Source organism: Ahaetulla prasina, chromosome 3, assembly GCF_028640845.1.
Source record: "Ahaetulla prasina isolate Xishuangbanna chromosome 3, ASM2864084v1, whole genome shotgun sequence".
Taxonomy (NCBI): domain Eukaryota; kingdom Metazoa; phylum Chordata; class Lepidosauria; order Squamata; family Colubridae; genus Ahaetulla; species Ahaetulla prasina.
This window is the reverse complement of record NC_080541.1, coordinates 120,833,278-120,861,236: the sequence shown is the minus strand read 5'-3', so window position 1 is coordinate 120,861,236 and position 27,959 is coordinate 120,833,278. Positions and strand designations below refer to the sequence as shown.

Here is a 27,959-nt window from a genome sequence, read left to right as displayed (position 1 = left end):
CTACCACAGTTGAAAGTTTGTGAACACTCAGATTTACAGCAAATAATCCATCCTTTTAAGCATCTGAAGCACACTATGTTACAATCTGCACACAATACTTTTTAAATGGCATTTGAAAAGGGGATGGTGATTTTTCCAGCCCATGGTGATAGACTTCCTTGGTCTCTGCTGCTTATACATGTGCTGGAAAGCTTTCTAGCTCTGATAAAATAAAACAGCTTGGTCTCTGATAAAATAAAACAGCTTATGTTCCTTTGTTTGTAGCTTTTGTGTGAATATGGATGTAGAGCTTGGCTTGGTGCTTCACAATTTCTTCCCACTTGTAAAGCAAACTTACAGTACATTGTGAACCATGGATTTGTCTTTCCTTTCCCAAGGAGAGCCAGTCTTCATTGGATGTGAAAAACAAAGCAAACGCTGGTAAACAGACTGAAAATGGACAGCAAGGCAAAGTACCACCTGAAGATCTTTCTCTAACATTCAGGTAGTAGAATTATTTTTATTGGTAATTTAATTCAAACTTAAGTATTACATAGGGCACAGTTATTTGCATTTCATGTACTTACATTGTTTTACTTCATCTGCCAGTGTTTAAAATCGTTTCAGTGTTTTTCAAATGGCAGTAGTCAGAACATACAACACATGTCTGACATTTCTCAATAGGTGTTTCTTTCAGTGATAGTGCTGGTTCCTTCCAAAAATATTCTCCAAATCGGTGCTGATAGTCAACCAGCACACCAATCTTAGAATTTTAATACTATTAAAATTAAAATGAATTTAATACACCTTTTAATATTATTGACAGTGCAATCATGTAGAACTGGCTTAACTTTTAAAGAATTTCTAAATTGAGCCAAAATAACTTGATACACAGCAGAACATGCTCATTGTGCCAAGTTTGATAAACTCTGTTTTTGCAATGGTGGGAAAGCAATTTTTAAAAAAATTATTGATGTAACAATGTGTCAAAGATATATCAATCAATCAATTAATCTTATTTTAGTCACAGTCCAGCAAATAAAAGCATGAAAACAATAATAGTAAAAAAATAAAAATAAATAACAAACATTGCGATTGGTTGTGGATTAACAATGAGCAATTAATTTGTCCAATTTTACATATATCACAGCAGAATTTGGCTACATTCAGAGAAACTACTTTATACTGATATGATAACAGTATTTGCCTGTAAAAAAAAGATCAGTATTTTCTGGATATTTTACTAGGTAAGGCATTATAAGTTGAGCCTATGAGTCCTTATAAAAGATGCAGTATAACAGGATGTGTGTTATAGTTTCAATGGCCCATTGTCCACAGGGGCAGAGTCTCAGCTCATATGGATTTTTTTTGTATCAGCCCTCCAAAACTCCTATGGGAAGCACATTGCAGCATGCTAAGGTTAATGGTGTTTAGATTTTTGAGATGGTTATTTGATCTAGCTGCTTTAAATGGGGCAGTTTGACTGCTCAAAAAAATATTCTTGGAAAGAGCAGTCCAATCTTACTGTATTTCCAGATCTTTAATAGGTTGTGTAAGTGCACTAAGTGCACACTCATGCCCCATCAGTCAAAGATATAAATATTAGATTACCTTTGCCCAATTATTGCTTCTGTTCATGCTTACTAGAATAATGTGCTAGAGACAGTTCTATCCTACTTATACTTATTGAATGTCCCAAATGATGATGGAGATGTCCAAGTACTGTAGGTGCAACTTTCCGTGGTTAATGAAGAATGTGAATTTAAATAAGGAAACCCACAAACTGCAAGCAGAACCCTTTGGAAATGTATCTTCTACCTATAGATCATCTCAGTTTTGATGATTTATTATTCTCCAGACAGAAAATCTTGTTTCATGGTCCAAACAACCAGGCCTGGAAGAAAATTTAGAAATTGGAAATTAGCAGTTTAGAATTAATCTGAAGATAATAGACTGAGTGGATAAAGGTATTATGAACATTAGATTATTCCTAGCAGAGTGCAGAAATAACACGATTTTTAAAAAATGTTATTAACGTTGGAGATTAATTTTTGCTTAGGGTTTAGTGTCCTACTGATCCTGCTACATACTAATTCAGAGGGCCATCTGAAATAGCTTTATTATATCCAATGTCTCTTCTTGGTTAATCTTTTTTCTTTTTTCCCCCTCCATCCCTGCATTGTTCCTTTTCCTTTTTGACATTTATTACTCAACAGTGATCTTCCAAATGGATCTGCCCCAACCCAAGAAATTATAGGCCTTCTATCAAACAAAACTACAGCTCTGAGTTTGTCAGAGGACACCGACGCAGTAGCAGGTGACCAGGATACCCAGAGAACTGGAGCAACGCCCACCTCTGCTCCTTGAAGGAACAAAACTATCCCTCCACTTCTGTCGGGGGTCACCTTTTCCCATCCTTGGATTGATGAAAGACGCTGAGCAAAAGTCTTCAACAATAGCAAGTCTGAGACAATGTGCACAACACCACTACTAGGAACAAACCCTGCACATAGTTCACATTAACACATTTTTTAATTAAAAAATGAAAATTAGCAGTATCTGCAAACAACTCAAATTAAATTTGTTTTTGTTCTGTGAATGAACTTTATTTTAATAACTTTGGATGCCTTGAATGCCAGGGCTTTAAAAGAAACAGATATTATATATATATATATATATATATATATATACATATATATATGTACACACACACACAAACACACACACACTTTACACACAGAGACACACATACTTTGTTTGATTAATTGTATGATCTAATGGGATAGGCTTTCTGTTTTATTTTGGTATTATTACATACCCAGTGTATCATTAACTTTTCTAGATGTTCATTCTCCCACCAGAACAAGCTCATTCACCATTTCTTTTTGTGGTTTCTAAAAATAAAATAAGGAGTTGAGATGGAGGAGAAAACTCTAAACTGTCCCAAATCTGTACCTCTCTTACAGATACTGTTGTAACTTTTTGTTAATTTAAAATTGTGAAGGATTTACCGTTGTATTAGAAATCAAACTTTTTTTATTGGACACCAAAAGCTTCAAGGAGTAGCAATAGTTATTCCATTTTAATAGTGAATGGAAATGCATTCTTTATAAACTGGCTAAGAAGCATTGATTATGGCATTTGTGACATAGAGCAGAAGTGTTTCATTTGCATAAGTAAGCTTAAATACCCCCACACACACCAAAAAGAACTGGATTAAAGCAGAATCTAGAAACTAGTATAAAATGTCTTCGGATGGGATAAAGGTGCAAAGATTAGTATATTCTTTCACATGTCTGAACTACAATTTCTGTATCACCCTATATCCTTGGAAGAGGCAGGTACGTTAGATTCTCTGATGCAAGAGAATTTTGGAATCTGCCAGAGGTGCAAGGTGATAAATTCTATTTTATACATGATGGGAAACATAAAATTGGTTGTAACAATATTCTCCTTCCCGTTTATTTTGCATCCAAAGCTAATAATACCATGATTGGTCAGCATTATCTTTCATGGCAAAACTGAATCTTTGAAACTCAAGTTTTTTGAGTTTAACAAAAAAAATGGTACATGAAAAAAATTAATCATGTTAATTTCAGCAAGTCCATTACAGAAACAGCAACCTTTCAAGTGTGTATGAAATGAAAAGACTTCTTAGCTCTGCAAATGCATATTCGTTTATCACATTTCTTAAAATGCGCAGATGTGATCATATACACGCGTGCAAATTTGACTTTTGTCCTCCTCTCTCCATTTTACTGGCATTAAGTAAGGTGCATATGTGGAAAATCTGGAAGAAAATTCTTGAATCCTTTCTCTATAAATTACATTTTTAAATTTCAAAATGCACTGGCTATGTAATAAGTTGAAGTATTGCTTTGGTTGGGTAAAAGCAAATGTTTATTAATCTTGTTCTAGATTACTTTCCTTCCTTAAAATCCATTGAGGTTAAAACATCCTTTTATATCCATTTTATTCTTAAATAAATTAAGTTGTGAGCATACAGGCCCCCTGTTGCCTACCAGTAGGAAGAGTCAAAATAGAGATATTTGCAAGTACTGATTATTTAATATAGTTATCAAGTCAAGTTGTTGCATTTTTACATTATTTCACAACTTGGCTGGCCAAAAAACTAATGCCCACTTGGGATTTGAGCATTCATTTAAAGAAAAAACTAAAATATGTGCATGTGTGCTTACACATAAGCACATGCGTGCACATGTTCATTTTTGTGTCTGTGTACGTAGATATTTAAGGATATTTCCTCACGATTACCGCTATTTTATAGCATCCAGGACTTGGAAGCACTCTGTGTGGTGTGTCTTTGTGTATGTATGTATGTGTATGTATATGTGTTCATATATGTAAAAACACACATACATACACACACTCCCTCTCTCTTTTAAAAGACATTTTAATTCTCTTTTCTTTGATTTATTTAATTCTGTATAAAAAAATCACTTTTGATATCATACAGAACATTTTCTTCTTTTCATACTACCAACCAGTCTTTCACTGTCTTAGAGAAGAAAGTGAAAGAAAAACTTTGCTTTTCTTTAGGTTCTCACTTAATGTTCTTTATGTACTGTTATATCTTTCCTATCTTTCTTTCTGAAGTAAACTAATGTCATGGCATAATTAAAGAAAGTTTGCTTATATAAATTATTTTTCGTGCCATGTCTCCAATATAAGAAGTCTTTTTAGTGAATTAGGCTCACTATTCCCAATATAAGGCCATTCTTAAAAATGTTCTCTTCCAAAGAAAATCCAACTTGGAATAACAGAAAAATTGGCTTCCATCGAGATATGCCAAGCAGACTTGTTTCCTACAGGAAATTTTCTGGCTAAAGAAAGGGAAGACTGAACATTTTTCATACATTTAACTATATATGTATCAGACATACGTATGGAAGAGTTGGGATTGTAATTACAAAACCATCCCTTCTTACATTAATCCATTCTTTAGACCATTTATAGCACGTCTGTGCCTCTAGATATTGTATATGCATAGGCCCATATTTTGTACACATGCATATTCTTCATGTTGTACATACGATTATTTTACATATGTACATGTACATATGTTCATAAAGCACTAGGCAAAAAAGTGTGTGGAATATGCTGTTGTTAACATTGAGAAATCTCTGCTATAAAATTAAATGCTTTGAATCTGAGCTAATAAGACCTCCCATTATTTTCCTGTAGTTGTACTTTGCGCACAGTGCCCTATCTAGGTTAATGCCCTTTATGCATAAACAAATAGTTTCTGTTTAACCTTTGCAGAGCACTTTGATCTTGGCTTAGTTTCCTGTTTTCTTTTTTTAGGATCTAGAGGACGAGTTAAAGTGATGAGCATGTATAGAACTGTCTGACTTTCATAGAGAACAATCTATAATACTGTATTCTCAGGTGTCTTTTTTAAAAACTAGCTTTTTCAAGTCCCATGTGTTAAAACCTCATAAAATTTCTATTTGGGAGCAGAATTCAGGTTGATGTGGAAACAACGACACTTTCGTCTTATAAAGCCATCCTCATGAACCTTGGCATTAGCTTTACATTCTAGATTTTGATTTTTTGCAGGCCTGAAAAATATTTGCCTTCTGTCCGTTAGAAAAGAGGAAACAAGCCAAATACATATGCATGGCTGTGTTATGTTCATAACTGAACTCTTAAATATCCTTCACTCTTCATTTAGACTGCTTGTGGAGCTATAATACATTTTTCTGAGAATTGTTGAATGACATTCATGGTTATGATCAATATCTTTTTTCTATAGAATATCAATATCACTCTCATCCAGCTCTGCTATACATAATAAAGAGCAGTATGTTACTTTTTAAAACATATTTTATTTTAAACTTGACTGGAATACACTGAGTTGTATGAAATAGGTTGTTCTTTATACTAGGATGCTATGGCATCATAAGCAAAACTTGTATTGTGTACTTAAATTTAAAAAATATTTGAGAGATACTAAAATATTTAACCTCAAGCACGTTTTATGAAGGATTTAGGTCATTTTTTAAAAAATAAAGCAAAAGCCCAGGTTTCAGAATATCAATTCAGTAATACTTAATTCAGTGCATGCAACTCAGACTTCCAGATTAAATGTGTTTGGCTAATTAGGACCTGCCAGATCCATTTGAACATTGCTTTTTAAATTTCTGCTTCTTGTCTCTACATCCCTCCTTTGTATGTTCCCATCACCCTCCCTCTTTCATGCACCAGGTAACAGCATGTTGCCTCAAAATAGAGCATTCAGATGAATTTGAGTACCCAATAACTTCTATGAAGTTGCATTTCCTTATGGTGTTATTACTCAGTGATGCATAAATGTGGTATTGCCCCTACTTGTAGGCAAATGAGGGGTCTGTATAAATATGGAAAATACCCTATTCACTTAAGGAGAGCCAAAGACTTGTGCTTTACTCTTGGTTTGATTGTTGTTGTTTTTTCTTTCTATTTTTTTTCTAATCATTTTACTACAATAGCCAGTTTGGATTGAAAATCTTTTATGTTTTCAAACCTTAACAGTGGTAAATAGATATAAAAATTCTTGACTGTCAAGTCTTACAAAATGCATTCTATGATGATGACTTATTAGCTCAATTCAGAAGTGCTACATTAAGCATCATTACATTTGCAGCCATTTACCTTAATTATTTTACCTTTTAAAAAGATATGTGAATGTTGTCCCAACACACTTAGATTTATAATGTACAAAAAGTGTTTTTAGAAGAAACATTGTTTATTTTCACTGTTCCTGCTTGAAATTTTCTATTGAACTGTACTAGAAGTAAGTATGAGGAAACTTGAAAGAAACTGGAGAGAGATTCTGAAATAGCACCATCAGTCTAATATGTTTCCATAGTCAAGTAAGTTGTTTCTTTACATTTGGCTGTGGAAAATACGTTGCACTGTTGCTTGGAAACACAACAAATAGTAACCCATTGTCTGCTTTTCCAAACCTGTACAGAAATTTCTCTGGATAGGAATCACAAAACACATCCACGATCTCAGCAACATAATGTAATCAAAAAGCATTCTTGTTTCCTAATTTTGTCCACTTGGTAAGCATGGATTTTATTAAAGCAAATAGTCCCAGAGAGAACATCCTCCAATTATGCTTCCTGCTTCCAGTGTTACATTAATTATGAACTGCAAGTCTTGAACTATATTTGCCAGGATGTCGTTTGACGTTTTGGCTCCAGCCTCAGATCTCTCATTTGCTCTCAAATCTTGCTGTTATTATGAACAGGACACCTGCTTTACTGTACAGCAATTTGTGGGGATGTGGGAGACAAGTAGTTGAAGAACTGATTTGGAAGTCATGCAGGTGCCTACTTCTTATCCATCTCAAAATACTAAAAAGGATGGGCAAAAACTTCTCCAGATTATGACAATCCTATCCAGATAAGCTATTTACTTTGTGTGTTTTGCTATCACACCTTGTGATGTCATTTACTAATATGAGTGAGAATTTTAATAGAATTTTCTTTTTAAATTCTCACTAATAGTGTTGTCAGTAACATGGATTCATATTACATATCCAGTCTCTGAACTGATTTGGCTGGAAAGGACACTTGATACAAACAGGGAAGCACTTGAAATGTCATCAATATTTGACACACACACCCAAAAAATCCCACCCTAAGCTGTAATTTGATGTGACTAGAATGAGCTGCTGTGAGCACTGAGCATTTATGTTTCCCCTAGAATAGCTAAGAGTTCACAATATTTTGTTTTAGATTTAGTACAAATTACCATGTCATCTAAACCTAGATAACTTTTTGTATTAATTTCAAAATAATTCATAAAGTTTGTTTGTTTCAAACAGTGATAAAATGAAGCACAGTTTAACCACCTAATCAGACAATATGGTGAATCAAATGCAGAAGTAATCTTATTTCATGTCCAGAAGAGAAATGAAATGCATTTAACGAAAACACAGCTGAAGTTCATTCTCGTAGTACTAAATCATGGTTTCACATTAGATATAATTATTCAAATGACACTACTAGAGTTCCCTTGTCCAGGCCTCCTATTTCAGTGTGGAACATATCACAAGTAAACAATACCTACTTGTTTCATCATAATACACACAATAAAAAACAGCAGTTATAAAATTGCAGATTGCCTTAGCCTATAGACCAATTCCTCATGATGCAATTATGGAACATGAATAGAAACTACTTACATCTTTTTGTGGAAGCATGATTTAACCTTTTTTTTTTTTGCTACAGAACAGATATCACCCTAAAATTATAAATCTTAATTAGGTGTCGTTTGAAGTTCACCTTGCACACAAAAAAGTAGCTCCGTTTTTTCTAAGATCTATTGTGCAATATTCAGATATTAGACAGTGTCTTTTTTCATCAAAACAGTCCAGAGATTGGTATTTGTCGCAAGATTAATAAGGCTATGTAGGTACGCTCAGTATAACACCAAGAAGTGCCATTCTCCTTTTATAAAATTTGCAATGAGATTTCTATGTTGTGTTGGATACAGTAGTGAATACCCAAAATGAAATGTTATAGCTGGGACAATTGCATTTTGACATTTTAAAATTTGGAACAGTGAACCTTCATTGTGTTGATAGTGTCTTGAATAGCTATAGTTACCATTCAGTGGCTGCAGAGCTTCTATTCTAGTATCTAATATTACTTGCCTGCATGTTACATATGGCTGCCTGATGCTTTTTTCACAAATAAAAAGTATCTTGTCTGAAGACATAACATACTGAAGGGAGGAGTCTAAAAGAACACACCAAAGTGCATCCTTCTCTCTGAAAATTAAAAGTACTAGGTATGCTAATGTTAAATGTATACATATATATATATTTTATAAAAACAAAATCCTGTGGCATATTGGTGTTTGCTGTAAACAAAATTTGTTTGCTTTTGTGTATGTTAAAAGTGACTTCAGGCACAATTGTAGTAGGAATGTCTTCCACACAAATCCCTCCAAAAGTGTGGGATATGTGCAAGAAGACCACCTCTGTGCTCTCTTGTTGTTAATGTTAGTTTGTTGTAGCAGACAATACTCACAAGTCTTTGGCATCCAAAACCAGATTGTGTAACTGGATCAGAATCCCACAGCTGGATTTGCATAAGGCACTCTTTCCAAGTTAGCCATTCAAAGGGAGGGACAGAGGTGGAGAGCAGGATGGGCAGACCTAATGAAAATTGTCGGTTTGGCCAGCTGTCTCGGCAGCCTTCAGTTCTAATCCTGCACAACCCTCTAAAGGGTTTCTCTGCTGTCTGTTGTGAGTTTACAATTGCCTTGCAGTCTCTGCTTGCTATGTAAGCAGCCTTGTTGCTAACCATGAACCCTTTTCCTTGAAGGCAACTTTAGTTTTTTGTTTTTTTTTATTAGTTTTCAAGGATTGGCAGTCAGCAATCTGGATTTTGCTCCTTATTTTTATTCAGCCAACTTGACATACATTATTCTCCCTCCTCCAAAATCTCCTGTCATTTCCAGTTGTGGGATTTCTCTCTCTGTATGTGCATTCTTTATGGTTTGGGGCGGGGGGGGGTGTTAAGCCAAGTTTCCTTTGGTCTTTTTAGGATTGTACCAGTCTCCCCGAGACATTCTTAAGTCATTATCACCTTTTTGGGTGGAGTTCATTTTTTTTAATAACTTTTTTGACATTTTGGTGCATTATGCTTGGGATAGAGCTCATGTAATTTACCAATCGTATTGATTGTATGTGATTGTGCCCTGCGGAGGTATATTTAACAAAAAAAAAATAAAGAAAAGAAAAAAAGAATTAGTCTAGGGTGATGCTGATGATAATAAAGATTCCAAGATACTAAGTAAAAGGTGTGGGTGATTTTGTGAATTTGCTTAGATTTATCTGTTGGTTAGTATTATAAAATGTTTATTCCTTTTCTCTGGCCTTTGCCTTCCTTCTGCTTGGTATTTAATGTTATTCTCAGTATATGTATGAAATATACTGAGGAATGACTGTTCCAGGTTTGGAAGGGTGCGCTGGTGTGGTATGAGTATGGCTGGACAAATGTGCCCTACAGAGCGCAGGCAGGGTGGGTGCTGGTGTGGGAACATGCTACAGAGTATAGGATCCCTGAGATCTTTTACTTCCTAGCTGGACTTCTCAGGAGAAAAAGTGGCAGAAGCAACTCTGAGAAGCGATTTGGAACCTTCCTTGCCAGCTTGCCTGCTGACTTTGCTTATGGGAAACTGCCAGAAAAGGTTGCAAATAATGATCACGTGACCACAGGACACTGCAGCCATTGTAAGGGTAAGCCAGTTGCCAAGATCCAGATTGTAATCTCATGACCCTGGAGGTAATGAGACAGTCAGAACCTTAAAGAACCATACCACTTGTTCTGCACCATCAAACTTTGAATGGTTGCTGAAGGAGTAATCATTAACTGAGTTCCTTTCATGAAAAAACAGGTTTTTCACTAGAACAGGTAAAGATAACAGAGTTTGTAGCTTTTTGCTTGTTTTACACTTAGTGTAACCAATACTGTCCATCTGAGAGCCACTAATATGAGTTATAAAGCAGGAAAAATAACCAGGCTAGGACAACTAAGGGGAGAGAGCAAAATTTGACTTTAAAACAGTTACTGTGATAGATGATAAAATGTTTTCTTGCTCCTGGTTCCTTTTTGGAATTACCTTGGGCTCTTAGCTCCTATATCTAGTTTCAAGGCTCATATGAACTGTAGGTATACAAAAGAAAAACAATTCTTCTAATCCTTTCAATTTTGGGGATTGACTGTAGATAACCAACAGATAGAAGTTGAATAGGGTTAGGTTTTGGGCAATGTACAACAGGGTAAAACAAACCAATACACAATAACAATAATTTAAAAGATAAAAACAAACAGATGCTTGGAAAAGCCCCGCATGCCAGTCAGCTGGAACCAAAAGCTCATAGAAACAAATGTTTATAGAGACTTTTTGCATGCAAGAATATAATGTTTTCTGAGCCTTTGGATAACATTCCATAATATAGGTAAGCCTATAGGAAAGGCTGGCAGCTTTATCCAAGTCCCATGAGCTGTGCAAGAAGAGATTCTGCCCAGAGTTTACTATGGCAAAGTACTACCTATAATAATTCATGGTAATGGGAAGCCGGCATTCACATTCTGGATTAATTGAAGCTTCCAATTCTTCTCCAAAGGCTGCCCCTTCTAGAGCACCCTGTAGCAGTTCAACCATTCAATTCAATTCAGTTCAATCATCGGGGCCTCCTGATTCAGGTAGGAGGACAATTGGCATGCCAGTTAATGCTGGACAAAAAGTTGTATGGCTTCCACCTGTTTAAGCAAGTTGCAGATGACATTTGGGGTTAGCACAGCTGTTATTTCTGGAGAGGATTTGTTGTGACCCAGGTTCCTGGACCCAGACTCCTGGACTCGGATGATTCAGAAAATGAGGGAGAAGACCTGGCAAGCCCTGCTTCTCTTGAGCCCTCTCCCTCCCTGGCACCCACTCAGAGGGAGGGGCCGGCGGGGCCTGATTCTCCCGGGCTTTCTTCTGATTTGGCAACGCCCCAAGAACAGTTTTGGAGGGACGCAAGGTTACGAAGGCTTGATCGGCGTGCGCAGCAGCGGAAGAGTTGGGACAAAGCCAAGTCATAATTGTCATGCAGTGACATCTGCAGAGACTATAAATAGGAGGCGGGACTTCCTGGTTTTTTGTCTCGGACAAAACAATGAATTTGGCGCAAGCTAATTCATGGAGGGAAGAATATATTCGTGAGTAATTCTGGCCTTATCTATAATTTCCTCGTTATCTCCAGAAACTTGGCAGGCCCGTGGGTAGACGTGGCCAGGACATGTATCTATGTAAATAAAAGGAAAAAAAAGGAAGGCCTCTGACGGACTCTTTGCTGGGAGTATTGGGGGAAGGGAAACAGAACAGGATTGATGTTTATTGACTTAAACAAAAAACCTGATCCTGGAAGTATTTCATTTGAGCCTATTTTATCCATCCAGATCCTGACAGCCTACACAATTTCAGGCAATCCATAGTAGGTCAGCCTGGATGTTGATGCAACTTTGAGTGTGATTACTGCACTTGAGATCCTTCGCCTCGGACCAATGGATGATCTCACCCAGCAGCTTCATATACAGGTGAAACTCAAAAAATTAGAATATCGTGCAAAAGTTCATTTATTTCAGTTATGCAACTTAAAAGGTGAAACTAATATATGAGATAGACTCATTACAGGCAAAGCGAGATAGTTCACACCTTGATTTGTCATAATTTTGATGATTATGGCTTACAGCTCATGAAAACCCCAAATTCACAATCTCAGAAAATTAGAATATTACATGAAATCAACAAAACAAGGATTGTACATAGAACAATATCGGACCTCTGAAAAGTATAAGCATGCATATGTACTCAGTACTTGGTTTGGGCCCCTTTTGCATCAATTACTGCCTCAATGCGGCATGGCATGGATGCTATCAGCCTGTGACACTGCTGAGGTGTTATGAAAGACCAGGATGCTTCAATAGTGGCCTTCAGCTCTTCTGCATTGTTCCATCCCATGTCTCATCTTTCTCTTAGCAATGCCCCATAGATTCTCTATGGGGTTCAGGTCAGGCGAGTTTGCTGGCCAATCAAGCACAGTAATCCCATGGGCAGTGAACCAGGTTTTAGTACTTTTGGCAATGTGGGCAGGTGCCAAGTCCTGCTGGAAAATGAAATCAGCATCCCCATAAAGCTCATCTGCGGAAGGAAGCATGAAGTGCTCCAAAATCTGGTAGACGGCTGCGTTGACCCTGCACTTAATGAAGCACAGTGGACCAACACCAGCAGATGACATGGCTCCCCAAATCAACACAGACTGTGTTCTTTTTTTCTTTAGCCCAGGTAAGATGCTTCTGACGTTGCTTGTTGTTCAGGAGAGGCTTGACAAAATGAATACGACATTTGAAGCCCATGTCCAGGATCCATCTGTGTGTGGTGGCTCTTGATGCACTGACTCCAGCCTCAGTCCACTCCTTGTGAAACTCCCTAACACTTTTGAATGGCCTTTTCCTGACAGTCCTCTCCAGGCTGCGGTCATCCCTGCTGATTGTGCACCTTTTTCTTCCACACTTTTCCCTTCCACATGACTTTCCATTAATGTACTTTGATACAGCACTTTGGGAACATCCAACTTCTTTTGCAATTATCTTTTGAGGCTTTCCTTCCTTATGGAAGGTGTCAGTGATGGTTTTCTGCACAACTGTCAGGTCAGCAGTCTCTCCCATGATTGTGATTCCTACTGAACCAGACTGAGAGACCATGTAAAGGCTCAGGAATCATTTGCAGGTGTTATGGCTTAATTAGCTGATTAGGGTGGGACACTTTGAGCCTAGAATATTGAACCTTTTCACAATATTCTAATTTTCTGAGATTGTGAATTTGGGGTTTTCATGAGCTGTAAGCCATAATCATCAAAATTATGACAAATCAAGGTGTGAACTATCTCGCTTTGCATGTAATGAGTCTATCGTATATTAGTTTCACCATTTAAGTTGCATTACTGAAATAAATGAATTTTTGCACGATATTCTAATTTTTCGAGTTTCACTTGTAGGTGCTAAATAACAGGAGAGTATCAAGCAGTACAGTATCTCATGCTGGAAACACTTTCAGGAAACACTGGTATTAACCAGAACTCCCCGCTCGATTGAAGTGGAACTACATAGAATCATAGCATTGGAATGGACCTTAGAGGCCATCTTGTTCAACCCTCTATTTAGTGCAGCATCCGCAGCATCTTTGATAAACTACCACCCAGCATAGTGTGATAGCTAGCCTACAATTGGTACAATCAAGTTCTTCCTCAAGTCAAACCTAAACCCATTTCCTTGGAGTTTTAAACAACTGTTAAAACATTCTTGAACCTTAAATAAAAGTCCACTCCCTCTGGTGTGACAACCCTTCAGATAGTTGAAGATTGCTATTCTATTTCCTATTACCTCTCTTGTAGGCTAAATGTCCACATCCTCTTTTTCTCACAGAGCCTCATAAAGACAGATTCAACATATGTCCATCTGTGTGTGTTGTGACCAAGATTGCTTGCAACAAGCCCATATTTACCTCCTCGCATGACATGAGGAATACATAATCCAAAAGCAGAAGCCACAAGAACTCCTCAGCATTGGCCCTGTGATGATGTCCCAAGAGCTTGTGAACAGCCCTACTGTAGGGGAGCAACAATCCAAAATGCCATAGAAGGGTGCCTATACTGTTTCCTGAAATGTCCCTTAACCTTGATTATGGTTTAAAGCATCGCAGTAGTTGCTTTCTTCATGCAGAATTTGGCACCACGTTCTTTCCAATGCAAAGGCTTATGAAAACCAATTTCAGATGTTCCTCTTCCCATTTTCCAGTAATTGGTAAGGTTACTCTGAGAAAGAGGGGAGGGGAGGATATGCAATGACGAGTTCCCTGTATCTCATTCTCCTTTTAATAGTGACCTGTATCATTTTGAAGCTTCCCAGAAATCAGTGTCGCCTTCACTGAGCAGCATTATGTGATAGTTATGCCAAGAGATAAAGAGGGATGTACAAAGGCATAAAAGATGACTGCAAGAGAGACACTTTTAAGGGACAAGAGACACAGTTGGCCAAAAGCTCTGGCAATCCCAAAGACACAGCAGGGAGAGTGTCCTGAGATGCCCTGTGCTTTGCACAAAGCAATGTGATTCTAGGAGCTAGAAATCAGGATCTGCCAGTAACTTAGTGGACTCTGGGCAGGGGAAATAGCATAAATTAGCCTTTCTTGAGGGCCTTAACTACCACCTAATTCAAACATTCTCCAGAAATGCGCTCTTGTATTTGATGCAGCATATACAAAAATTATGTTGGTTTGTAGTCATACAAGGAAAGATGCTCTAGCAGAATACACAGCTGGTGGCAGATTGTAATTCAGGCTGCTTTAATTGTAAAGGCCCCCTTTGAGGCATTAGGGGAAATGCCTGATAATAACAATCACAAGAAGGTCGTCTTCAGCAAAACTACCTTTCCTCCTTTTTTTTCTACCGTCTTTTCACTATTGCTACATTCCACCAAAGAACTTGAAGCTAGGTCCTAAGTGGTCATTAAAATCAGCAAATTGTAGATAAGTCCCTAATAAATGCCTCTCACCCACAAGCCCCATTTTATGGATTATAATAATTTCTATGGGACAAGTTTCTTCACCCACCCACCCCCCAAAAAAACCCCACTTGATTTCAATTTAACTTAAAAGTTTTGGGTTTTAGCCTGCTTGCTTTATTTACCATATTTTTCGGAGTATAAAAATCACCTTTCTCTCCACTAAAAGGGGGTGAAAATTTGGGTGCGTCTTATACATCGAATGTAGTCCCGCCCACCCACGGGCCCCCACCCTTTGGCCTCTGCCTCCCAGCAACTTACCCTCTTGCAGCAAGGAGGAACAGCCATTTCAGCTTCACCATAGCCTAATTAGCACAAGTTGATTGCCTCCTGACTCTCAGCTGTTTCAGGTTGCAGGGATTGCCATTGCCTATTGCTGCAAGGCCTCTGCCGCTTTCTGCAAGGAGGTAAATTTGCTGGGAGCAGATTTTTATCTTGTGCTAATCAAGCTATGCTGAAAACTAAAATGAAAGTAAAGCAGGCTGTTTGCTGTTTGCTGCAATGAGGCAAAATTACTGGGAGGCAGAGGCAGATTTCTTTGTCTTGTTTCTCTCACCAAAACAGGTAGGTGCGTCTTATAGTCCAGAACGTCTTATACTCTGAAAAATACAGTATCTAAGAAAAATAATATCTAGCTTAACATAGAAGAAAAAAGACATTCAAGGGACTGTATTTTCTGCTCAGCTGTGAATCCTTTAGCAACCAGGTGTTTTGTTTATGCTCAAGTGTAACCACAGCTGTTTGTGGCTGGAAAGGCAGAGTGGGAGAAGCAGCCAGAGACTTTTCTCGGCTTGCAGACTTTGGCAACTCTTCTGGGTGCAGCTACCAAGCCTGGTGCGGGTTTCAAAACCTGCCGCTACCAGTTCGCTCATGAGTGCGTGCAAGCTCATGCGCGAAACATTTCTGCACATGCGCAGAAGCGTCCGGATGGATGGGCAGAGCCTCCCGCCACCACTGCTACCAGTTCACCCAATCCAGGGTGAACTGGTAGCAACCCACTGCTGCACCAAGCAGAGTAGGGTGAAATTGACCAGAGGTCTGGCTGGGGCCTTTTTCTTTTCCCCAGAATCAAATAGAAGAGCCAGAAAGCTACTTGGTGTATGCATGGTATGTATGGTTTTTCTTACCGAAGAGCCTTAAAATGGAAGCTCCCCAAAGATACACTCCAAACTGTAGAGGGTATGAAGAGATAATCGTCGCTGCCCTCCAGGAGACAGAGGAAAGCTGGTAGGAAACTGAGCTCAGAAGCTCAGTATTTTGTAAAAGGAAGTTTTAGCTGTGCTTGGAGTACCAAATCTGAGCTGCAACAATCCTGACAACCAATAGATGGTAGCAACATGTTACAGATCTAGTAGCCATAAGCATCCTGGAGGTTTCAGTGCACTGGGGGGTGGGGAGGAACGGAGGGGAGCATTTAGAACTTCTGTCAACCTAGCACACTATCCTTGTGTGGAACTACCCATTGTTAAAATCCTTGAAAGATGCAATGGGAGCCTGCACTGAAGTGTCTCTTCCCCTCCTTAACCCAGTCATACTTCCCCATTGTTCTCTCCACTATTTGTTATCTGCAGGCTCTGACCTCACCAAGGTGTACTTTAATCGCTGTTTCTGGCAAAGGGCTGGAATTCTAACTCCAGCACTCCTCAAAAGGAGACCTTCGGAAAGCACCATTGTTTGCTTTTGCCCCAAAGAATTCTCTCCAATCTATCAGGAATAAGTCTTAAAGTCTCTTGGTTGCCAAATGAAGATTATGTGCAGCAAAGAAGGTAACTTCCTTTTCAATGACTGTTTTCTCATTGGGTTGGGTCTCTGCCATATGTGTGGCATGTGTCCTCAGGTTGAACATTAAAGCTGCTCTCAGAATAAACATTGCTTTGCTCCACTATTTGTTTAACTTGCTTTTTGAGATCAGTGGCCTTTGACCTTCATGGCTTTCCCACCCCCTTTCCTCTTCTCTCCTTCTCTTGTTTTGGAGCTGGTTGAGGAGAGTACGACTGGGCAAGAAGCTCCATCAGAAATATTCTACGGATTGAAATGGTTTTTTGCCCAAATTAACAATTCAGCCCTTTGAACATCCTACGCTACTGGAGAGAATAACACAAGAAAGAGGTAAGAAATTTCAGATATTTATTATGCAAAGAAAACATAGAACACAATGGTAGAAGTATGTGATTACCTTCACTAGAAAAATAGGGATTGGTTAACAGAATGGGAAAAAAGAATATAATTTTCTATATTCTTTCACAAAGTTTATTATCATCGGGCAGTAAAGGTTTTCAATGAGAAATCTATCTTCTTATGTGGGACCAATCCCAAGTGAAGTAGCAGCCTTTAGTAACAGATTTTAAGGAAACATTAAATGGCCACTTGTGGTCAGTTATCCAGCTTATTATTACATTTTTCTCCAGAATCATTTAAATGTTCAACCTTTGGGGCTATTTTTAAAAAGAAGAATGTTGGGAGGTGCTTGCTAGAAACCAAGAGATGGTGAGTTCTAGTGCCACCTTAGGCATGAAAGTCCCTCTCTCTCAGCCCAACCCACCTCACAGAGTTGTTATTGCAGGAAAAATAGGAGGAAGTATTAGGTATATTCGTTACTTAACTCAAATTAATTTACTGAATTACTTAAGTTAATAAAGGCAGGATAAAAAAGGCTAAATCTAAAATTTTCTTCTAATTGTTCTAGAACTCAAGACAGTTTAATGGAATCTGATATGGTAAATAATAGGACAGTCAAATGAATGTCTTTGTTCATAGGGATCCACTTGAATGGTTTTTCAAGGAGGATTACATAAATATATGCAAATTAGGCTCTAAATCCTTGATAGTCACAACAATATAGTCTACAAGTTGCTGTGGAAACAATGGCAGAAGATGGCTACTGTTTTGGTGGCTAACCAAATATCTAATAAATGCATCTCGCCCCAAACTATAAGCAGTTGAATATCCTATAAAAATCAAAGATCCCATTTTATGTGAAAATTCCATTCTTAAGTTACAGGTTAAAACCATGTGCGGGATATATGCTAATTTATGTGAATTTATTATTTTCTTTCTGGATCTGCTAGCCGAGGTAGTTTTTGTGTTTTCTTTTTCTATTTCAAAGTAGACAAGCAAAAGTCCATTTATATGAAGAGATTGACATACTTGGTCAGCATTGTGGGCTCTGACTCCACTTACCCAACTCAAAGTAAAAGGAAATGTCTGTGAATCTGTTGTAACTGCGCTTAGAAACCTACCCATCATTCTTTCCTATTTCTCAAAGCAATCCCTTAAAAAACCAAATGACAGTCAGGAATATATGCATGTGGCTCTTGACTTTGGGTGCTTCGATGAAAAGTGGCATTAGCTTTGTGTCAACCATTCAAACCACTCCTTCAAATGGTTCACACCACACTGGAATGTAAAATGGTCTTGACTTGAAAAAAAAATGTGTTGTAATATACAGTCCCAAATGTTACTTTCTCTTGATTACAGGAAGATGCAGTTCCTGATACTGTTTTTCTTCTGTTTGTGCTCTACTGGCACCACAAAGCCCCACTCAGTACAAGATATATGTACTGCCAAGCCAAAAGATATCCCTGTAAATCCAGTCTGCATTTATCGTAACCCTGAGAAAAAGTTGCAAGAGGAGGCGGATCAAGAGAGAATCCCAATTTCTACCAACCCTCGTGTCTGGGAGTTGTCCAAGGCTAACTCCCGTTTTGCTGTCCTCTTATACAAGAATTTAACCAATGCCAGGGATGAAAATGAAAATTTCTTTATGTCACCAATCAGTATTTCTACCGCCTTCGCCATGACCAAGTTGGGTGCTTGTGGCAGAACTCTTCAGCAGCTAATGACGGTAAATCTCAGGTTAGGACTGTGGTCAGGTTCCTTGGTGATTAGGTTGGATTTAGCTACTCCTGCAAAGATCATTCTCCTCTCATTTTATATCCACATCCTTAACATATTTTTTTAAGAAAAATAGATGTCATTATCAAGGAATATACCTGAAATCATTACAATGTTAAATTTCTTCTATCCTTCAAATATGCCATGTTAATCTGGCATCACACTCATCACACCAACATCCCAACTGAAATTGGGTAGGCCATCAAGTGGCCTTTCTAGGCAGGGCCACTTCTTCCACTAGCTGAACTGTTTTCCAATTCCTCTCTCTTTTTAAAGGTTTTTCAGTTTGATACCATTTCAGAAAAAACATCTGATCAAATCCACTTCTTCTTTGCCAAATTGAACTGTCGACTGTACAAGAAAGTCAACAAATCCTCTGAGTTGGTATCAGCCAATCGCCTTTTTGGAGAAAAATCTCTCAAATTCAATGAAACCTACCAGAATATTAGCGAGGTGGTTTACGGAGCTAAACTTTGGCCTTTGAACTTCAAGGTAAGCTAAGCATACAGTATAGTGGGGTAATGCTTGCTCTATTTGCAAGTAGTTGAGTAAGCCTCAGGATCCTGTAATGCCCCTGAAAACCTTGGTGTGGCTCTGTAACTTTTTGAAAGCACTATTGATTGCTGACTGAGTGCTGCTGTGGATGAATGCAAAGTAACATTTTCTGTTGTACTTTGGCTTTTGGCCTGGTGATGCCTCAACCTGTGAATACTGTTGATTTCCCTGTCTTTGTCTTACCCCACAGTCCTTGGTTTACCAGCCAGCCAGCAAAAAGGTTCCAAAGAATTCATACACTCTGTTATAATGTTTTTGTTGTCCTAACAAAGATATTGCCTTTGTGTGTACAAATTTTGTATAGTCAGCATGTCTAATTTTATCACTTTCCCCCAATCCGTATACTATATGCTTCTTGGATACGTATTTCTTCAAATGCTAACTCTAATAACATATTGAAGTTATGGTGTGGCATACATGACATTATCTCCTCCAGTTTTTCACAAGAAGAACCTCTTGACTTGCCAAAAATCGCCCTGTAATATTTGAATATTTCTCTAGTCATGATCCAACAATATAAATGCTATACCCTCCTGTCTTGCAGGTGGACTAGCACTCCGATAATCTTTTCTAATTCTGAGTTTATCTGCTCTAAGAAGAGAACAAAATTTGGGTGGGACAAATCTGTTCCAGGTTGCCAGGGGGATGAATAGTTGCAGTTCTTGGACTAGTTGAGAAAAAGTAAGAAAGAAAATAAAAGAATTACTTCAGACAGTTTTGATGCTGTCCTACTCTATTCAAGAGGGCAATTGTTCTTGTTATAATCCCACTGATCGTGGCAGCCAAATATAATCTTGTTGCTTAGTTTACTGCACTATGAACTTCTGCTTTTTAATTTGCAAGGTTAGCCATGAGGTTGTATTAAATTTGAGGTAGCTTTGATTTCAATTATCTACAAGTTTAAAATAGCCGTATAAGGCAGTATTTCCCATCCTTGGAAACTTTAAGATGTGTGAACCTCAACATCTAGAATTCCCCAGCTGGCATTCTAGCTAGGGAATTCTGGGATCCAGGTTCAAGGTTGAGGAACACTGCTGTAAAGAACGAGCTAATAATAACATGGGTAAGGAAGTCAATTGAGAGGGGAGATTCTCCAAATGGTCACAATATTTTATATTAATAGCATTTAATGGCTTCGTTGTATTTTGTATTCATTGTATTTCTTGTGTGTCCAATCACACTTGGCCAATAAAGAATTCTATTCTGTTCTGTTCTGTTCTGTTCTGTTCTGTTCTGTTCTGTTCTGTTCTGTTCTATTCTGTTCTACTCTACTCTACTCTACTCTACTCCTATTCTATTCTATTCTATTCTATTCTATTCTATTCTATTCTATTCTATTCTATTCTATTCTATCCCATTCCATTCCATTCCATTCCATTCTATTCTACTCTATTCTATTCTAATTTTTATAAACATCTCATTGATATTTTAGTTTTATATGCTGTAATTTGCCTAGAGTCACTGGAATTGGGTGTATCCAAATAGATATACAATATATAAAACAAAAAAGCTACTTTTTTCTGTGTTATCCCTTTCAGGAGAAGCCAGAATTATCCAGAGCAATCATCAATGATTGGGTGGCAAATAAAACTGAGAAGCGTATAACAAATGTGATCCCAGAAGGAGTCATCAATGAATTCACGGTTATGATATTAGTCAACACAATTTACTTCAAAGTATGGAAAATAAACCTTAAAGCTGAAACTTGCAGATTTTTCTGAAAAGCTCCACGTAAAGTAATTTGGCTAACTTTGACTTCAGTGCAACCTGCATATTTTTTCAAGTTAAGACAGACAAGATGAATGAAGCCTACCTGATTTGATAAGCACAATCGTCAGACCATTTTACAAATTTCTAACAGATGTTCCTCCTTCAATAATAGGCCTTGCTGTTAATGAAAAAAAGGAGGAAGCCTGTCTGAGGTCTTCAATTTATTTAAATGTCTTTGTTTAAACTCCTTATTCCTGGGTTGTATTTATTACCAAATCTTGCAGGAGTTAGCACATATTTATAGTCACTGTGTACAAATGATTGAATGCCTTTTGGCACAGTACTTTTTTGTAGAATGTAGTAAATTCTTTAATTGCTTAATTTTAAATTCTAAATTTATCACAATTACATTTTACATCAGATTCTTCTTTTATTATCCTCTCTTCGGAATGTGATAAGATGGAAGTGCTCCAGGTCAGGCTGCCAAAGACCTCCGCTCTAAAATCCTGTTATAATCATCATCAGGTCAAGGACCCCTGATGACCACAGGCCTAATGCCTCCTGTGCAATTATAGTATTGTTGCTTCTCATATAGAGCTTTTTTGAATTTGGAGGAATTTAAGAAAAGTCAGTCTTAAGACAGCATGTAACAGAAGGAAGAAAAATCATGTCTGGCTCTCAGTCTACAGGTTTTAGAACATCCTCAAGCTCTTTCAGTTTTTCAGGTTGCCTGCCAACAGCTAATGACTAGAATATTAGAACATACTAATAAAATTTCTTATCGGTTCCAGCAAATATTGCCAGATTTTATATTGTGCAAGGAAACAAGCTGGCACCAGTATTCTGAAGCATAGCTTCAAATTTAAAGATAATGACACGTTCTGGCATTTAGCAGACAAGAAATGCAGACAAAAAAGTTAATTGGGTCCTTTTTAATCTGGCAATCCAGCACAGCATGACAAACTACTGCTACCCCTTAAATACCCTTTACCCCCACCTTCACGGTTCCACCCCCTGGGCCCCGCTCCAATTACCACCCCTCACATGCTGCCACTTTGCTAGTGTCCTTGCAGCTGCAGAGCTCTCCATCCAGCACACCATGCTTGCTTTTGGCATGCCAGGCTCCCTGCACTTGCACGCGCTCCGCCGCCCAGCTGGTCTGCCACACATCAGCTGTTTATGAAGCTTGAGGCCCAGCTAGTCTTCTGCAGGCTCCGTAGCTGCAGTAGGCTTGTTGGGGCTGTGCCTGTCCTCCACACAGCTCGGCAGGGGGCTCACAGATGTGTCCCCACTGTGCGACTCAGCTGTGTGGCTTGCAGGCTGTTGGGTGTTTGGCGGGTGTGGGTTTTGGCTTGGGTTTCAGCAGGCATGGATGTGCCTCCCAGCTGGTGGCTCTCCTTCCCCGCCTGAATGGCAGCCCCAGTGTGGCTGGCGACCCTGGGGCTGACAGTTAACATTTCCCCCTTTCCATGTCAAAATATTTGCAACCTACTAAACTTATATCTCCCAAGTGCCAATAAAGTGTGCCTAGTTAGGCCCTGCTTCTAGGTTTCTCCTTGAGGCTTTCTTCCTTCCCTATTTTACTGTTTGTCAAGAAAGGAGCTTGGCTCCAGGTAGTGAAAGGATGTGGATCAGTTTCTGCTTCTTCTCTTTTCCAGTGTCCAAGTTTATAGACAAATTTGTGGATTTAAATCTTGTTTACGTTGTGAACATTTTCTAGAGATGTGTACTCAATGTGTCTTAACATGGATTAGGTTGTGTATTCCACTTTCCTATCCTCATCCTGGAATAGATTTTCCTTATAAATTTTCAGTGGATTTTGTGGAAACCAGGACCCATTATAAGAAAACAAATGCAGGGTTCTGTAGAATATTTGTTCAGATAACATTTGTTCAACTAATATCTGAAGGTTTAAGAACAATAGTTTGGGGCTGGGTTGGTGTAATGCCCTAGCCCATTCAATTTCTGCTGATGGCTATGTTTTCTGTCACTGTGTTGATCTAGGGTCACTGGAAATCCAAATTCCCTCTTGAAAACACAAAGGTGGAGCCCTTTTTTAGAGCCACTGCTGAGCCTTGCCAGGTGCTTACAATGTATCAAGAAATGAGATTCCGTTATGCTTCCATTGCAAGTGGCAAAGTCCAGGTGTTGGAGCTTCCTTACCAAGGGGACGATATTACAATGGTCTTTATCCTACCTTATCTGAACACACCTTTGGCCCAAGTGGAGCAGCAGCTGACTGCAGAGAAACTGGAAAGCTGGTTCCGTGCCTTGAAAGAGATCTCCCTCTCAGTGCATTTGCCCCGTTTCCAGATAGAAAGCAGCTTCAGCCTGAAGGAGAAACTCCAAGAAATGGGATTGAGGGATCTTTTCAGCCCTGAACGGGCCAGTCTGCCAGGTCAGTTGGGATGTGCTTTAATGGGGAGCAACCATTATTTTGATGAATTTAGTAAAAAATTATAATGCAGTCCCTCTCATCTACGGACCAGAATTCCCTCTTCAAGATACTTTTCCACATGCATTGTGGAAAAAAGGCTTTCCCTTTTAGTTCAAATAGCCTTTTTGAAATGGCACTATAGCCCATGCCAAGGAGACTGGTAACATGTTCTCTGATTAACTTGCTTTATTTTTAAAGATATCATGAGCTATAACTGACATCTAGGGAATAAAGCTGTATGCCTTTTTATGAGTTAGTCAGAAAATGTGCTACTAGATTCCTAATTTAATATTCCACCTAATTCAGAATTTTCATGCTATTTTGTTTAGTATCTTGGAGAAGACTCGGGATGAAAAAAATAATAATGTTTTGAATGGTTGAAGTAAGGGCATCTCCTATTCCTGGGTCAGAGACCCATGTGCTTAGTTTCTTTTCCTTGCATATGCCTAAGGAACTCTGAACTGATGGTTATTTTTAAGAATATCACACAAACGTACACAAATTTGTCCCTTTAACTATTATTATAGCACATATCTATTTTCTGGTTTTAGATGAAGGGTGAGAAATGTGGATTTCCAGATATTGCTGAAATATAACTCCCAGTGTTCCTTACTATAGCCCAAGCTGGTTGGTGCTGTTGAGAATTATCGTTCAGCAATTTCTAAAAAAAACACAAAAAAGAACCAAAGATCTCCTACTGTTAGCTATTAACTTGTAGTATGAACTGCAAGCCTCTTCTCTTGTAAAATGATTTTCCTGATTACCTTTCACAAATTCTTCACAGCCAAACAGTATTGGCTGTGAGGCAAAGATAGAAAAAGGAATGCCTACCATTTGATCATGAAGCCTCATTGCACTCCCACCAGAGCCAAGTACCGAGAAGGTGCATTCGCTATGCAGCACCTCCAGAATGGTTTAACACTGGACTGCTGACCTTGGGTGGCCAGAATACCTAAAAATATTTACAGTGTCTTTTATTCCCAATAAGATGACTGGTTTCTGCAGAGCTTTAAACCCCTAGATCATTATTAACTTTTGTGCCTTTTTGGTTTCTCCCACGAGAAAGTTCATTTTTTTCCCTTTACACTGTTGTCTTTTTCAGGCATAGTTGAAGATCCTCAAGCGGGCCTCTATGTTTCTGAAGCATTTCACAAAGCCTTCCTCGAAGTGAGTCAAGTTTCCTTCTTTGTTTCTACTCTGTTCTCTTTCCTAAATTAAGTTTCAGCTATTGAATAAATCTATTGTTAGCTGAACCTAAAAGGCAAGTCATTCTGGATCACCATTTGTACCACAAATTGGTACAGGCAGGACCTATTTCAAGGAAGTGAAATATTTCAAAGGAAATTATTTTATAAATGCTATCCTTTTAAACAGTTCCCATTGTTTTTCTTCATGCAACACTCTGAAGAATGCTGGGCAGAGAGAATGATTTTCGGTGGGTTTCATGATTGCATTTAAATCCGGATCTCCTTTCAGGTGAAAGCTCTCCAAGTCTGCTCCTTTAGGGGTACCAGAAGTTTGGTTTAGTGGTTAAGGGCCCAGGCTAATAGTTGGAAATCGTGAGTTCTAGTCCTGCCTTAGCCATGAAAGTCAGCTGGATGCCTTGGGCCAGTCGCTCAACTCACAGGGTAGTTGTTGTGGGGAAAATAGGAGGAAAGTATGTTGGGTATGTTTGCTACCTTGAGTTATTTGTAAAAATAACAAAAGCAGGAAACAAACAAACAAATAAAGCCTGCTCATCTAACTGTTGCCACTTGTTTAAATGGATGGAAAATCTTCGTGGACAAACAGTCTTGTTAGTCAGCCTGTTTGGTTCCATCCACACCCTGAGATAATGCCTCAAAATATCAGTTACCCTCACTTAGCAGCTTCATATAGCTTTTAAAGATGAGACGAGAGAGGAGGGGGCCGGGGGGGGGGGCGGCTCGAAAAAGCATCACAGCACCACTGTGCTGACCTCTTCTCCATTCTTCCTGTTTGACTGAAAGCTTTGAAGCCATACAGTACTTAAAAAGAACAAGATAAAAGAATGAATATCATGCTCTGCTGGATGAAAGGAAAGAAGAGACAGATCCCTCACTACTTCACTGATCTCTTAGTAGAAACATTTTGAAATGGGATTAATGTCCACTCGTGTGAATTAAATGACTAAAATAGGCATCTTTTGGGAATGGGCAGCAAGGAGAAGGAAGTGGCATTGCTGTATGTATTATAACATGCAATCCAATTCCATTGCTTTCATATTTGCATTGGACATTGTAACACAAAGGTAAAAGGATGCCACTTGGGTTGTGATGTTGTGATGCATATTGTGGAGACCTTTAAACTGATAATTGGAGGAAATGTTTTAAAAGATCAAATGACTTCCTTGTATTTGAAGTCTTTTGGAGCAATTATTTTTGATCTTAGCTTTTTGGCAAACCTAAGTTAGCTCTTCTGCTTTAGAACAGGATAGCAAAAGAACCTTACAAGATGGAGTGACAAAGCTATTATCTCTGAACTCTTTGATAAGAAGTAACTATCCCAGGCAGGGTCTCAAACACCAATTGAGAAGATCAATGTCGTGTTAAGATAGGATAGGTGAAGAGCATTGCTTCATATAATAAATCAGAAAACTTAATATACACACAAATATTTTATCTCATTTTCCACATCTTTGTCTGGTTAATCCTAATTTGGCAGTAAATTCCTCACCCCTCTCTTCCAGTGGTGAAATGCTATTGGTTCGCACCGGTTCAGGCAAACCGGTAGTGATAAAAACTACTAGTTCCAGTGAACTGGTAGTAAAAAAAAGCTACCGGCTCCTCTGAACCAGTATTTCCGATGATCAGTTGTGCCGGGCGATTGAAAATCGCTAGAAAGCAGGAAAGCCTACTTTCTAGTGAATCTAAATCGCATGGCACAGCTGAAACACCCCCCCACCCGCTTACCTTCCCAAGCCTCCTTTTGGTACGCACTGTGCATGTGCGTGCAGCGTGCGTTTGGCACGCACTGCACGTGTGCCTGCATACAGCACATGTTTGGCACGCCACGTGCATGTATGCACACAGCGCACATGCGCAGCCAGCGAACCGGTGGCAAACTAGTTCAGATTTCACCACTGCTCTCTTCCCTTTCCAAGGCTGTATGGCTCAAATGAAAAAGGGGTGGACTACAGGGCTGAATCTGAAATATAAAATCAAGCTTGATTAAACTGGCATAAGGTTAAGAGATACATTTTGAAACAAAAGACATATTTCTAGACCCTGCATGCATATATTGCAATAGAATTTTAGGGAAGAAGCCTTCCTATCCTATGGGTAAAAAGGAAATGTCTATAGCTTTGATGTCTGTATGTCTAAATAAACCAGGAAACCTATAGTCATTTACTCTAACTATGAAGTATTGCAGCCCTAATGATGTTCTTAGGGAAAAAAACATTGTCGGACTGGGTGGGTGGGGGAATCCCCACAATTCATTCTGTTTGGTTTCTGACTAATGTTCCTAATTCAGCATGCACATTTTATTTCATCAGGTAAATGAAGAAGGCAGCGAAGCAGCCGCTTCCACCACAGTTGTAATTTCCGGTCGCTCATTTCCTTTGAACAAAGTTGTCTTCAATGCCAACAGACCTTTTATAGTACTCATTAGGGAAGTGGCTATAAACGCCCTCCTTTTCTTGGGCAAAGTGGCTGATCCCTGTTCCTAAAATCTCCGATTTGCGGTGCTCTTGTCTTCTTAAACTAATAAGTAAATAAAAGAAAAAAGATTAAACCAACATCCACCTCTGTGTTTCTGTTGCATTATAACAAGCTCGGTGCATGTAGCCAAATAAATGTAATCTTTCAAAGACAGCCTCCCTGTTTTGTGACTTACTTCAACGACCTGTCCTACAGTCAGTCTTGCTCCAATAGGAGGATCTTGGGAAGCGGCTGATTCAACAAAATCCAGCTTTCACTTGCAAACAAGGTCACAATCTGTGTTGTGTCTTGCCCGCCCTCAGAGCAGCCGGGGCCTTCTTACCTGCTCCCGAACACTGAGGAATGTATGCCTCCCGGCCCAAGTCCTGGCTCCATGCCCACACAAACTGCAGAAGAAGGAGCATCTCCCTGCCCCAGCCCTGACTCCATGCCCAGGCAAACGGAGCAGCTAGACCCCTCCCCCTCCTCCACAGCAGGTGAGCCTGAGGAGGTTTACTCTAACAACAGCTGATTGGAGTAATCCTCGCATCAGAAGATTGGAGAGGCGGAGGCAACAGAAGGAAGGGAGGGGCA

The 27,959-nt window shown here is 38.8% G+C and overlaps 2 protein-coding genes across 3 annotated transcripts in view; both read left to right on the top strand.

Moving 5' to 3' along the window:
* Positions 1–10,921, top strand: part of RC3H1 (ring finger and CCCH-type domains 1) — a 71,058-nt gene extending 60,137 nt beyond the window's left edge. For both annotated transcript variants that reach the window (XM_058178511.1, XM_058178510.1), the window contains 2 exons: positions 378–484; positions 2,196–10,921. In XM_058178511.1, the coding sequence (XP_058034494.1) occupies positions 378–484; positions 2,196–2,346 (258 nt within the window). In that variant the 3' untranslated portion in view covers positions 2,347–10,921. The remainder of the gene's footprint in view (positions 1–377; positions 485–2,195) is intronic.
* An 837-nt stretch (positions 10,922–11,758) lies between these two features.
* SERPINC1 (serpin family C member 1) lies at positions 11,759–27,539 on the top strand. Its single transcript, XM_058178513.1, has 9 exons — positions 11,759–12,086; positions 13,974–16,876; positions 17,086–17,219; positions 18,588–18,954; positions 19,281–19,496; positions 21,098–21,235; positions 23,274–23,667; positions 24,809–24,873; positions 27,221–27,539. The coding sequence occupies exons 4-9, from the start codon at positions 18,592–18,594 to the stop codon at positions 27,392–27,394; spliced, it is 1,350 nt and encodes a 449-aa protein (XP_058034496.1). The 5' UTR covers positions 11,759–12,086; positions 13,974–16,876; positions 17,086–17,219; positions 18,588–18,591; the 3' UTR covers positions 27,395–27,539.
* The last annotated feature ends 420 nt before the right edge of the window (positions 27,540–27,959 follow it).

What these genes read in the sequence shown, in the direction of transcription:
- SERPINC1 (XM_058178513.1), top strand. Translation starts at nt 18,592, where the DNA reads ATGCAGTTCCTGATACTGTTTTTCTTCTGTTTGTGCTCTACTGGCACC. An exon ending in TGAACGGGCCAGTCTGCCAG is followed by an intron (nt 23,668 to 24,808) that starts GTCAGTTGGGAT and finishes TGTCTTTTTCAG; the next exon opens with GCATAGTTGAAGATCCTCAA. An exon ending in TTCACAAAGCCTTCCTCGAA is followed by an intron (nt 24,874 to 27,220) that starts GTGAGTCAAGTT and finishes TTATTTCATCAG; the next exon opens with GTAAATGAAGAAGGCAGCGA.